The sequence below is a fragment of the Athene noctua genome, chromosome 2 (assembly GCF_965140245.1).
Source record: "Athene noctua chromosome 2, bAthNoc1.hap1.1, whole genome shotgun sequence".
Taxonomy (NCBI): Eukaryota; Metazoa; Chordata; class Aves; order Strigiformes; family Strigidae; genus Athene; species Athene noctua.
In genome coordinates this window covers 78,987,108-79,001,343 of record NC_134038.1, presented here as the reverse complement: position 1 = coordinate 79,001,343, position 14,236 = coordinate 78,987,108, and the positions used below count along the sequence as shown (strand labels likewise).

Sequence of the window (14,236 nt, the reverse complement as noted above, 5' to 3'; positions counted from 1 at the left end):
GGTAAGAATAGTGTGTAACACTCGAAAATTTACTCTTGCAGAAAGTTAACTATGAAAACATTGGAACAGGTGCTTTATGCCCCTATATATGTGAGTGCACAGAATTTCTATGAGCAGATACTGCTTGCTGTAAGCCACAAGCAATTTATAGGGGTAGATTCATATTGCTACATGACATCATAACATGAAAGGTAGGAATATGAATTTAACTGCCTAGAAGCTCCCCCCTGCCTTTTTTTTTTTTTTTTTTTTTTTCTGAAACATAAGTGAATTTAGCAGAGGAGCTAAAATTGACTATTAAATTTATGTACCACTTAGATGCATTATGTCTTTGATCTATTTATTTTAGTTTAAATTAATGAGGATTAGATGTGCCCAGGTCTTAGCTGGGAGGCTTCTAAAGGCAGCAAAATAAAGTGGTAAGAGAAGAGCAGTTCATCTTATGAGTCCTGGTGCTAGAGAAATGTTAGGGAGAAACATTTACTACCCATTCTGCTTTTTGATTACAGCTTTTAAGACACACTGGTCTTACTGTGGAGTATCTTTTAATTAACAACTCTTTGTTTCACGTGTTTAGGATGTTTATTTTACACAAATAGAAAGTTTCCACCTTATTAAACAGCACACTACAGTTCAGTGAGATCAAATGTATTAGAAGTCAATATTGCTGTGGGTTGGTTGTGGTGGGTTTTTTTGTTTTTTGGTGGTTTTTTTTTGTTTTTTTTTTTTTTTTCCTGAATTGCTTCATTAATTAGCAAAAGGACATTTCTGCCGTTATGGAGTTGTCTGAAATCTCCGGTCTCCCCTGCCTCCGAAAGGCAGTGATGCCTTATAACTGTGTGCTGTCAGCCAGCAAGCTTGTGGGACTCAGTAAAGCTGCTAGTGGCAAAAGTATTTTGTGTCACAGCATTAGGGTTTTACTGCTTGGAATGTTTGTTATGATAAAGCTAAAGGAATTGAGTTGTATCTAAAATGATACTGATACCATAGATGTTCTGTTGCTTATAAAATAAGTATCTGGTTATTGGATGTTTCAAAACAATCAGGGAGTTGAAACCTCAAATTTATTCTGATATTGAATGAAAACCATTACATTGTTGATTGGTGTCTAGATTTTAGTAGAAAGGGGTCTTCGGCATTAGAATCTGCAGTGCGTAACCTTGTCATTAGTCTTGGCAAACGTGTAGAGATTAAGCCAGTTGGAACCAGGGAGCGTCTCACCGGTAAAGCAAAAGCACGTTGTCAGAGCATTGAGGTCAACCTTGTCCTACTGTTTTCTGTGCTGTGCTATACACACGCTATGGATAGGCAAAAAATACATGCCCTAGTGCTGTTGTTTTGTCAAAACAGTCAGTAATGTGAAGGAGCAATTCCTTTCCTGCCTTACACGTGCAAGGAATCAAAGCATTCTTTCCTTTGTGAGGAAGGCAGAGCAAGGGGCAGTCGATACACGTGAATGTGGAACATAGATTTTGATACATTTGCTGTATCTAGAAAATATAAAGTAGGAAATGTGGCAGAACATTATTGTCCCCACACACATTACAAAATTGAAACCTTAAAGTCGAACAGGGGGGGAATGAATAACAGGTTTTGAATCTTGCTGGGTGATAGAAGAAATCAATAGGTTAAAATTATATAACTGATGATAAGTTTATGAAGTAATTAGAGGAGCAGCTACTAGCATACTTTTAAGGAATCAGATACTACACAGACAGAAAGCAATGTTGTTTTGTGTTAAACATCATTGTCTAATTATTTTTTTTGCGATTGGCTTTTGTGCTTAAGTAAATTTCTCTGAATTCTCCAGGTGCTTTTCCCACATGAGTGCAAGAAGAGTAGTTAGTTAGAAGCGACTGCTGTGGAGGACAGCATGACCACCATGAAAAGAAGCTGCCTCCTTGCACTGCTGTTGGCAGGACTTGGGGTATTAGGAATACTGGAGCCAACAACGGAAGATATCCACTGCCACAGAGCTGAGCACCCAGTTATTGCATACAAAGGTAAGGGGTAAGCATAAAAAAACTTTCCCAGAAGTAGGCTAAGGATTGTTTAATCTCTTTTTGGAAACCTCTGTTTTTAATGTATAATGGTATGAGCGTATTCTGTGCTGTTTTATAGTAACCTGGACTGTATTCTGCACAAGTTAAATACTTGGAAAGTTTACTCACAATTTGATGCTGAATGTGTCATTTAAAGGTGGGTGACTCCTTTTCCTCTGTGATTAAAACCAGCCTGTACTGTTGCATAGGGTTGTTTCTTTCCAGTTGCAGGACTCTACATGTGTACATTTAGTTTCACGACATTGCTCTTGACCCATTCCTCCAGCACATCTAGATCCCTCTGGATAGCAGCCCTGCTCTCAAGCTTATGAACCATTTATCTGAATTTTATGTTTTCTACAAACTTTACAGACTGCTCTCTGTTGCCTCTTCTTGGTTGTTGATTAAGGTGTTAAACAGGACAGGTCCCAGGATCAACCCTTGTGGTACTCCACTTGTTACCAGCCTCATGGTGGAGTAACATCTATTAAACATTTACTCTGTGAGCTTGATCATCCAACCAGCTTTTTATTTATCTGGTTGCCCACCTGAAGAGACAGATTGTAACATCCTAACTTGCAGTGAGACAGTGTTGAAAGCCTTGAGATAAATTACATTCCCTCCTCTCCCCTCATCATTTATACTAGTCATTTTATTATAGAAGGCAGCTGGGTTGGTCAGGAATGATTTACCTTTGGAAAAACTATGCTGACTGTTCTCAGTCACCTTCTTCTCTGCATGTCCAGAAAAGTACATTTCAAGAGGACTAATTCCATAACTTTTCCAGGAACTTAAGTGAGATTGACTGGCCTGTAGTTCCCACATTTGTTTTCCTGAAGTTACTGAGGACCTTCCTTCATCTTTATGTCTTCTCAGAGATGAAGAGTGGCCAGTTCTCTCAGTGTCCATGGATTCAGCTTGTCTGATCCCATGGATTTTTACAGGTTGAGATCTTGCAAGTCATCCCTGACTCAGGCCGCATCTACCGCTGGTGCTTCTTGAACCCCTTTGCTAAACACTAGATGCCTTTGAGACCGTGCTGATGAAGACTGAAACAAAGGAGGTATTGAGTCCTTCAGTGTCATCTGTGCCTGCTGGCACTAGATTACCTGCCCAATTCAGCAACTGGCTTAGATTCTCCCTGTTCGACCTTTCATTACTATTACAGCAGCAGAAGCTGCTCTTGTTGTCCCTGACATTCCATGCAAGTCTTAACTCCCATTGAATTTTCTTTAACCTGTCACAATCCTTCAATGCCCATGTGGTGTTTCTAAATCCCTTTTTGGTCACGATGTCCCTGCTTACACCTCATACATACAGCCTTTTTGCATTGGAGCTCCCCCATGAGTTCCTTGCTTTGTCAAGCCAGTCTCTTCATACATTTGGTTGTTGTCTTGAGTACTGGAATTGGACCGCTAAAGCACAGTTAGAACAAAGCAAAGATTGTTTGGAGGATGTTGTATGTAAAAACCTCATGCATTTAATAACTTATCTGATTTTTTTATTTATTTGAATTGAGATTTTTCCATTAGTGTCACAATTTAGAACAAGTTCCAAATAGTTTGTAGCTATGAAGATGTAGGGATTAAGATGTATTATATTACATTCCTCCTGGTTTTCTAAGAAAGCATGTGTAATTTTTTTTTCTTTCCACGAATTAGGATTTATTGAATTGTAATTGAAAAAATGTTTGTTTCCATTATTTTCATAAAGGTAGAGAATATAATGTTGTTTTTTCAACAGAAAGTATTTTTGTTCTGCCATTTTAATGGTTTAATAAGAGTAATGGTACCAGCTGTCCCTTTCTCCAATACGTTGGAGAATCAACTAAAGTGGTTACATTCTGTACCTGGGAACAGCAAACCATCACTCATTTATTGATGGACTAAGTAGTATTATTTATTCTGACAAAATATCTGTTTTTTCTTAGCTTTCATGTTGTATGTATAATTTAGTTTAAAATGTTATTTTTATCATAGCATGCATGTACAATACTGTAATTTAAAGTAGAACAGTTAAAATTCTGGCACTTAACTGCTTATAATACAAACTAAGGGTCACTGCATGTACTTTTTTTTGGTATGTGCAACTGTAAAAGCAAATCATTGACTCATGTGCTAAAAGTTGATTAAAAATGTGTTAGTTTATGAATGTGATTCAGTCAACATTTAGAAGAGTAGCTTGAATTTAGCCTGATCCTACCTTTTAGATTGTTATTGTTCTCTGTCATATTTAATTTCTAGTGATGTCCTTCCAGTTTGAAGTTACTATGCTAAGAATTTTTTGGGACAGAGACTTCCTCCATTGTCTTGTTTCAGTTGCATCTTTTGATGTAGGCAGAGATAGTGTCACAGTTAGTTTACTGAACAAAACCAATTCATTTTTGTTGTAAATATATGTGGGAAATACAATTGTATAGAAGCATTTATTGTCAGATTGCTAATATGACATTTAGTAAGATTTTCAATGCCAGACTCCCTCTTGACCTTTGTGGTAAAAATATCATTAATCAGTACATATCCATGACATACCTTAGCTTTTATGAACTGGCATATCTTGAAAAAGTTTTCCTTCCCTTAAAAATATTCTGGCAATCTATAGTTCATACCACAATAATCTGTCGGGAATCATAAGTAAATCTTAGTACATGTTGAAACCTATTTGCAATGCAGTATACAGTATGTGATAGTGAAGTAACATAACTGGTGTAGGCACACAGCAGTTGACTTGTTGCAGGACTGCTAGTTAAGGGAAAAGTGAAGATAGGAGACCGAAGGAAAAGATGACCTAGAGGTTTCTCTTTGAACCTGTATGTTAGGAATGGACTCCTTGGGATATCAAAGTATAAAAAAGAAGAGAGATGTGTGAGAAGAGCTACTCTGAATGAATCTTGCAGTAGGAGTTGGCAGGATTCAACCAGCCCTCTTCCCGACTTCTGTGTTTTTCCTGCAGCATTTACTGACTTCATGAATACCTATAGTAAAATGTCCTCTGTATTTATTGACATCATTAGTGCTGCTATACCAACACAAAGTCCTGAAATCAGTTCTTAACAGCTACAAAACTTATAATTTGAATGCTGCATTAACACCCTATTCTGTAAAATCATCTTATAGTATTAGATCCACCGGAGCTAAACACTGTATGAGATGCTGAACATCAGCCAAGTGGTACTGAGTGATAGGTACTTTAAAGGTTGTAAACTCAGTACTAACTTTACAGAGATAGCAACTCTTCTGTTTTATTTATAACTGACTAAAGCCTTTTTTATTGTAGTTTCTGGTATGCCAAAATAGCAATATATTATTTGATTTGTCTTCCTTTGAGAGGCATGGTAGATGGAGTATAAACTATTAAATAAAACTAATGGAGTGAGAGTCTGGTGAAGCGTATGGATGAACAGCTGCAAAAAACTAATAGAAAGAAAAAGAAGTCCCCAGGAGTTGTCATGGTGAAATATGGAAAGGGAGTGTATCTCCTGAAAGAACTTGCTTGCTTACTTTCCCACTGCCCATCAAAAACTGCTCACTTAGGTGATGATCCTGTCAAGCTACCTTTTGTAGACAGGCATATACTATTTCTATCATTGATTTTCTCAGCTAAATAGTTTTAACAGAAAGACTGTGATATATCCAAGTGGAGCGCAGTGACGAGTGACATTCCTTAGGGGTTGGTATTGGGACCAGTGCTGTTTAACATCTTTGTTGGTGACATGGACAGTGGGATTGAGTGCACCTCAGCAAGTTCACCAATGGCACCAAGCTGTGGGGTGCGATCAGTGTGCTGGAGGGAAGGGATGTGCCATCCAGAGGGACCTGGACAGACTTGAGAGGTGGGCCCGTACAAACCTCATGAAGTTCAACAAGGCCAAGTGAAAGGTCCTGCACATGAGTCAATGCAATCCCAAGCACAAATACAGGCTGGGCAAAGACTGGATTGAGAGTAGCCCTGTGGAGAAGGATTTGAGGGTCTTAGCAGATGGAAAACCGACTGTGAGGAAGTGAGGTGTGCTCATAGCCCAGAAAGCCAATCGTATCCTGGGCTGCATCAAGAGAAGTGTGGTCAGCAGGTCGAGGGAGATGATTCTTCCCCTTTACTCTGCCCTCATGAGAACCGACTTGGAGTACTGTGTCCAGCTCTGGGGCCCCCAACAGAAGAAGCACATGGACTTGCTCAAGCTGGTCCAGAGGAGGGCCATGAAGATGATCAGGGAACCTGGAGCACCTCCCTTCTGAAGACAGGCTGAGAGAGTTGGGGTTGTAGAAGATGAGGCTCTGGGGAGACCTTATAGTAGCCTTCCAGTACTTAAAGGGGGCTACAGGAAAGATGGGGAGGGATTCTTTCTCAGGCAGTGTAGTGATAGGATGAGGGATAACGGTTTTAAACTGAAAGAGGGTAGATTGACATTAGATAGAAGGAATGAAGTCTTTCCTGTGAGGGTGGTGAGACACTGGAACAGGTTGCCCAGAGAAGCTGTGGCTGCCCCCTCCCTGGCAGTGTTCAAGGCCAGGTTGGACGGGGCTTTGAGCAACCTGATCCAGTGGAAGGTGTCCCTGCCCATGGCAGGGAGGTTGGAACTAGATGATCTTTAAAGGTTCCTTCCAACCCAGACCCTTCTATGATTCTATGATATCTCCTGATATCAAACAGCAAGAATTTCACACATCGGTTGAGAATCTTTGCCGAGTATTTTGTTTGCCAGTGGAAGACAAAGGAGAAGCTTCAGAAGCAGGGGAAATGCATGCCATTTCAAAGGATTTTTTGACATGATCTAGAACTAATTTTATGTGTTTCATATGTAGTAGTAATAATCACATTGTAATTTGTTTATCTACATAATTAATGTAAGGAATGCATCATTTTTCTCTCCCAGAAACTGTAGTAAGTAAGAAAGTGTACTGTAGATCTGAAAATGTTTCAGCTCTGAAAATCTGTTGTCATAGGTCTTCCCTGGACTAGAATAAGAGCTCTGTCTTCCATGGAAGCTGGAAATTTCCTTTTCTCATTATTTAAAGTTGGTAGGACTGTCACAGAGATCATATTTATATAAAACCAGACCTCAGTATGGAATGGATTGAGGGGATCAGCCTAGTAGCATGCAGTTCAGCGTTTTATGTGGTGGGACTAACTGTGATGATTCATAGTCCCTCTTTTAAATTCCTTTCTCTCCAAGGAGGAGTCTGCCTCCAGATACACAAAATTGTGTTAGTCTGTTAAAATTCAGGCTTAAAAAAAAATAAAATAAAAAAGTTAAAATTAAATCTGTGTGCATACGTTAACATACATGTACTGAAGATTCATCAGCTCTGCTAAATAGCATAAGTCCAACAGAGGTGTTAGAGTCAAGGTTTTAAATTGTGTGCAACTTATGGAATTGGGTGAAAGGAAACAAGGTGCAGATGACAGAATGAACACAGACACTCATAGTGTGAGATTATTGGTCTTTGCAATATGTTGCCAATGTGTAAATAAGTATACTTATGCTTGAAATAACAGTTAAGAAAGAAAAGGGCTGAAATAAGCTGGTCATTAAAGATAGAGCCTTCCAATTTTCATTTTTATTAAGTTTTATCTGGATATGCGTTCATGTACACATAGATATGAAATGTGAGCACTGTGAAGTGTATTGGGATTTATTGATGATCAGCAACTTCTTGAAAAACACACTCTATTAATATAGGAAAGGGATGGGTTTAACCCAATCAAGTAGAAAAGGTTGTGGAAACCAAATTTCCTCTGGGTAGGAACAGTGAGGGGTAAATCATAGGCAAACAGTGTTTAGAAAAATAAGATGCCTATGAGAAACAATGACTATTTACAGAAGTTGAACTATTCTTATGCAAAAAACGAAGCAAACCAGTTGAGCAGTGTAATGTTTGACTAAATATTTCCATAGGTTTCAAGGCGCTTAGCCACCTACTCTACAGAACCTTTGTGGTATCTCTCTGTGGAGTTGGTATTTTATTAGACTAAAAACCCCCCAACCCCCCCCAAAACTGTAAAAGTAGCTATAGTGGCACCTTGTTTCCACCACATTTGCTGAACTTTGAAACTGTTGGATCTGTCAAAACTTGCACACTGAGCTGAAGACTCATGCTGTAGGCAGATCCCATCCATGAGATAGAATTGAAGGGGCCATCCCAACTGCTTAGTGGTGCTTGTGGAAGATGGAAAAAAAGTGACACAACTCCTGTTTCAGGTGTGAAGTTCTAAGTATTGACTGTCCTGCAGTTTACCTGCGTTAAGTTGAATTTCTTAGGCTTTTATATCAGAAATAAAGTGCAGTTGTGAACTTCATTTAATTGATGTTGAGGGTACAGATGAGATCATCTGCTCTGGGGCAAATCTCATTCTTTAATACTCCCATAAAGTAACCAGAATTTAAGGTTGTGCTGTCTCAACAAAATAGCATCAGTTGACGTAATTTTAGAAGCTGTATTTAGTGATATTTTAAATACATGCTGTGCTGTAAAGGAGTTATCTGTTGAATAAACATGCTCAAAAATAGCATGTCTCAATCCATAGAAGAAATGAACATCAACCCTTCATTTCTACTTGAGGTTAACCAGAAAAGAAAAATAGCATAGTGATTTTTTGATTCCTTGGTTTGGGAACCCTAAGAAATATATTGTCTTAACCTTATTGTCTAACCACCATAGAATTCTCTTACTTGATGTTTGTCGAAGTAATATAGACTCAGTACATCTCTCTGCTTATTTTATCATGTGGTTTGTATATGGAGTGCACACACTTAACATGTGCCAAGAGGAAATAAAATGTGGGCTGAGTGAAGGTTACATGGTGTATGAACTTGTTTTTGTTTTTACTCTCTTCTCTTTCCCCTAATCTTGTTACAAGCTGCTGTTTAAAGTAATAGTTGTCTACTAAACTGCTCAGTTTTTATTGGTTTTTCCTTCTCTTTACACTGGTTTTCAAAAATACACTTTCAAGACCTCCTGACAGCTTCAGCAGTGGCACTGAGGTGTATTACTTTCCATCCCCTATCCTCTTTTGGGTTTTTGTTTAAATAAAGATGATTCATCAGTAAAGACAAGACGATTGCTAGATATTGCAACTTCGGTTTGTCTAGACGATAGGACTATGAGTTTGCTTGCGCTACCCTGCGAAGAACCATTCCTTCTTAAGGAGGGAAATAATTCCTTCACCAGTTGTATTTTTTTTGGTATCAAATCAGGTTTGCCTTTTGCACAGGATACTAACTGCCTGCCGGGGAATGGCAGCTGCTTACTGTTAATTTTAGAAATGATAGCTTTGAAGATTGAAAGATACTATCCGCTTACTATTTCCCTGAATCACCCGGATTCTTTGGTGTTTGTTCCCATAAAAAAACAGGTATGGCAGGGCCTGAATTCTCTAAGCAAAGGACGTGCATACTGGCTAACTTGTTTTTTGGCAGAAGTAATCATGTTTTAAAGCAAGCATCAATTGACAGTTCTGTTGGCATCCCAGCCAAGTGCTGGGCCATTGTAGAATGTTAATAATTTTAATAAAGATTCTGATAATTGAAAATCAGCAGTGGCTGCAATGAGCTGCACAGACATGTCCTATTTGCCTTTCCATAGCCTTTCCATGGCTGTTTTCTTCCTTGTTGCCCTAATGTGGAAGTTTAGCGCATGTGACATTTCCTGGTTGTTAATGAAGCAGCAGAATGAGTGAGAGGCTCCTGCCACATTTCACTAGCTGTACAAAGCAGGCAGAGGGAATTACAATCTGGGTTTTTTGTTCCTTTTTTTTTTTTTTTTTTTTCCCTCCTTCAGAAGCGATGTATTTTTAATGGAGATGGGCATTTTTGCTGTAAGGTTATAAAAGATCCAAACTGGAATACGTTAACGAAACAGATGAGCAACCAAGAAATAGAGCTCCGAAGGAGCTGAAATTTTATCCTTTTCTAGAAGTTTTGGTGTGTTTAAAGACAAGAGAAAACAAAATATTGCTTTGATTTTTCTCTTATTTTTTTCCACCAGACAGTATTTTAATCGTTTTTATTAGATGTTTAAGGTTTACTGTCCCTTCTATTGACAGCTGTCAGTGTGAGTATTCTACATATCTACCCCTTGGAAAAGGCATTAATGAAGGATATCCATTGTTTCTAAATCATCCGGCACAGCGTAAATTATGTTTTGCTGAAGTTTTAAGTTCTTTGTGCATAATCTCCATGCTGGTTCACATGGATTTGGTTCTTGTCCCTCTTCAGAGACTGCACTGCAACATGTCCAAAGCTAATGAGTGTTGCCTGAAGAGGAAGAGCATGTATATAGCTAGTTAGCATTGCATGGCTAAGGAGCTGAGAGTCAGCCCTTTTTAACTTGCCTTGGTGGAACTCATTTGTGCCCAGCTCTTCACAGAGCTTGTGGCTGCACAGTCATCACAGCCTGGCAGGACACTGTTGTGCTGCGTGGAGTGGGTGGTTCTGTGGGTTCCACTGCTGGCAAGGGTGCCCATGCAGCCTGCCTGGCTGCTCACAGCAGCAGCAGCACAGCTCTACATATCACAAGAAATATCCTTAATTCAATTGTTCTCGGTTACTTCTGAAGTAACCTAGACTGCTGGTTCATGAAAGATGGTGACAATTGCAGTTACTGACCTTCTGATCCTGGGCAACACTGTTTTCATATTTGGTAGTGACCAAATTTCTAGAAAGACTAGTTCTGGTGGTCTTCCCTTCCAGGTTCTGCACAGCATTTAGGGGGCCTGCCTTGCACTCACTTGGTGGCACCTGCTGCCCTTACTGCTTGTCATTGAACGTCGCCTTCTGCTGGCTGTTGGCTGAGAGACCTGGGGAGATCCAGGCCCACCCTTGGGCCTTTCCTGGAGTGCTACAATTTCCAGGAATCTTAGAGGTGTGGAGGAAAATAATTTGTTAATTTTCCCTTTTCCCCCTTAATTTCTTAAACAAATTTCCAGAGATACTTTGTGTTTATTTGACAGAATGGGTGGAAGTAGAGAAGTGCTTCCAGTGCTTCTTCAAAGCGATTTTTTTTTTTTTTTCCGCATGCTTTCTTTCCTGCCTGTCTTCTGCGGTACTGCTCATTTGGTACAGGATGCTGAGTAGCTGCTGAATTTGCGTGGCTGAATGTGGTAGATACTTACTTGTTACATGACAATTTGTTGCATTCAGGTGAGACCACACTTTGACTTGTCATAAGCTTGTCTTTCCAATTCCGGAGCTCACTTCAGGCTTTGTTTTGAAGGATTTATGGACAAAGAAGTGCAGTCTTTCTCTACCATTGAGAATTAGGAGCTCACCATTTTACAATTAACTCTACAGTTATATGGCTAATGTAGTTGTTAATAATGACAAATACCTGGAGTTTGATAGTGCCCTTGAGAACAAAAATAATTTCTGCAAAGAGAAGTGCTGTTCTGTTGTTTGTGCAGTTGTGTTTTTTCCTTTTCTTTTTCTTGCTTGTCGCTTTCTTTTTTTTGGATTGGGGTATCTTTTTGTTTTTGTGGAGTGGCAGTGGAAGGGGTGGGGAGTATGTTCCACTTTGTAAGTTCTGCCTCCAGACTCTTAGCAAGATTAGTGTCAGGCTTTACCCTGTGTGCCCTTTGTGTTACAATATGACTTGTTTTGTTGGTCTTTGTATTCTTTGCATGAAATATTTTCAGACCCGAAATGAGCTATATTTATGAGCTATAATTTTGGGCAAAATTGGTATAATCAAGAAACTGTATTATGCTAAACAGTATAAATAAAGAAGTTTAGTATGTTCATACACCAACGTAAGAATGCATCATTGCAAAACGGTCAGTTCTAGAAATAAGGTCTTCTAATAGAAACATAGATATTTCCCACAAAAATAACATGGCATTATTATAACTATCTATAGGCTGTTGGCCCGATGCTGCTCTTCCCTACAATACATATATAAAAATAGAGCAGATTTCTTTACAAAATTCCATGTTAAGACCACATACTGGTTTCCCATAACTGTGCAACCTGATTTCCTTCAAAAATGAATTCTGTGGCCCATTGCCAAAGCCAGCACATAAGTGTTAAAAAGTGAAAGGTTAGGCCTTTCTGAAGAGAGGGCATGACTAAGGAAGTCAAGTGTGTTATGTGGTCAGTGCCTCCCTCTGTATCATGTTTGGGAAGGCAGGCAGTGGCAGCACAGGGGCCAGAGCTGGTAACTGGAGAGGGAAGCTGTGCTCACTGGGAAGAGCACGTGGGCCCTGTGCTGGTTGAGGTTGAGATTACTGGGTTTTGACTGGCAGAACCTTCCCAGAGCAAAATAAATCTTTCACCAGTATGGGGAAGGGCACACGCAGCGAGTAATACTTCCACATATCAAAACACAGTTTCATGGCATAGTTTCCACAGCTCAGAAGTTCTTATTATAGTAGCATGCTCATCTCTGCCTATCCTGCTGAATGGGTCCTTACCCTGAAGTGTGAATCAACTCACCTGCAAGGTGATTTACAGTGTAAATTGGGTGAAAGTCTCTCTTGGTTCATCCTCTGTTCACTGATGTTTTTTTCTTTCTCTGCAGAATTCTCGCACCCTTCTTAAATTTTTTAAATTTTAGATCTCTTGTGTTGATTAACTTTGTGTACTCTCTCCTCCCCAATTTCTGCTCTTAAATTATATGTTTCAGGTCTAGACCATTTCTCACTTTTAGAGATTAGATTGAGACATAATAGTAAGACTTGACTGATAATACCACTGCTGTCTACAGCAGGCTCCTACCTTTTTTTCTGGGCCATCTTGAACTAACAGCTGATGCAAACAGGATATTAAAACAAAAGGAACGTAAGTCTGTGCAGGATAATAGTTCTTCTGTTTCCCTGAGGTTTTCTCTCCCCCTTTGTCTTCTCCCTGGTGTGTACCCATCATTCTTCTGGTCTTTCCCTCTATGTCCCCTATCTAAATCTTACATCATGTAGTCTTTTCATACATATGCTGTCCCCCAGGCTTCCCTGTCTCTTAAAGCATGTGAATTTAGTTTTACAGTTTTCTCACTATGGTGCTCTTAGTCCAGAACATTCCCTGAAATATTTTTTTTAAACTCTCTGGATCTTTGCTTTATCACCTTTCATAAGCGCTGCACTATCCATGTTTTTATGTTGTGTACCTTCTTGTGCCTCCTTACACAAACATCATCCAACCTCTACTTTAATCTGCTTCTAATCTGATGAAAGGGTACTGGTCACCTTTAATTTTAAAACTATTGGGTTAGATTTTTTGTTGTTTTATTTTTTATTTTTAACTTCTCCATTTGTATGTGGTTTGTTTCTGGACTGGGTGTCTTCTCCTTTGCCCTAATATGTGTGTGTGTTTATACATAAAACTCTTGAGTTGAAGTGATACAACCTGTAAACCATTCCATCACATGTAGCCTGCTAGAGTAAATTTGTTTTAGTAGTTTCCAGTGATCCCTGGAATTTCTCTGGAAATTCTTTGTTATATTTGTTTTCTCCTCTAAGCATCCACTGCCCCTGAGCTCCTATCTGTTGTACAGCCAGGTGTATACACAATTCAAGAAGAGTGGGGTTGCTAAATCTTCTTCAAGAACACCAAGTTTAATGATTACTAGGAGGACAGCAGTTTACCACAGCTGAGATAGTGGAGAACCTAAGCAGTGAGAGAACAGACTGCAATCTGTACTCTGATTCTACAGCAGTGGGTTTGAGTTTACATCAAGGTGATGTCATTCAGGCTGATACTTACGACTGTTCTATTGCAAACTAATGAGAACACATGTATGTGATGATGAAATGGAGTAAGAATGACAGTTGAATGCAATCTGCAAGTAGACGAACATGATTCTATACTGCATTTAAATGCATCATGCAGGAAACCCTAGAACTGAGCCACCCAAACTCAGATACTTCAGTTTTGGCTCTTCCCTTCTCCTTTTTCCTTAATTTTTCTTTGTTTCTTCATGGTAGTCTGCTGACATGGTTCCTAATTTGAACAATTAGTAAAGATTGGTAGGCCTTTTGCTTTAAAACATACCAGGATTTGGGAATCCTGTTTCAACTCTTGACTTGCTTGACAGTCACTTTATGTTAGTTCAAAATACCATGTGGAAGATCAGGCAATTGAAAATTTTTAAGCACAGTTCTTGGCAATTTAAACTGCTGTTAAGTATATTTAGTTATTATTTTTAAATACAATACTATCCTCAAATGACTGATACTGTCTAATTTAAAAATATTATAACATCAGGAAC

At 39.1% G+C, this 14,236-nt stretch overlaps 1 protein-coding gene across 5 annotated transcripts in view; it reads left to right on the top strand.

The window, feature by feature from the left end:
- Positions 1–14,236, top strand: part of SEMA5A (semaphorin 5A) — a 348,842-nt gene that overhangs the window by 107,130 nt on the left and 227,476 nt on the right. For all 5 annotated transcript variants that reach the window (XM_074899498.1, XM_074899502.1, XM_074899501.1 and 2 more), the window contains one exon: positions 1,811–2,003. In XM_074899498.1, the coding sequence (XP_074755599.1) occupies positions 1,874–2,003 (130 nt within the window). In that variant the 5' untranslated portion in view covers positions 1,811–1,873. The remainder of the gene's footprint in view (positions 1–1,810; positions 2,004–14,236) is intronic.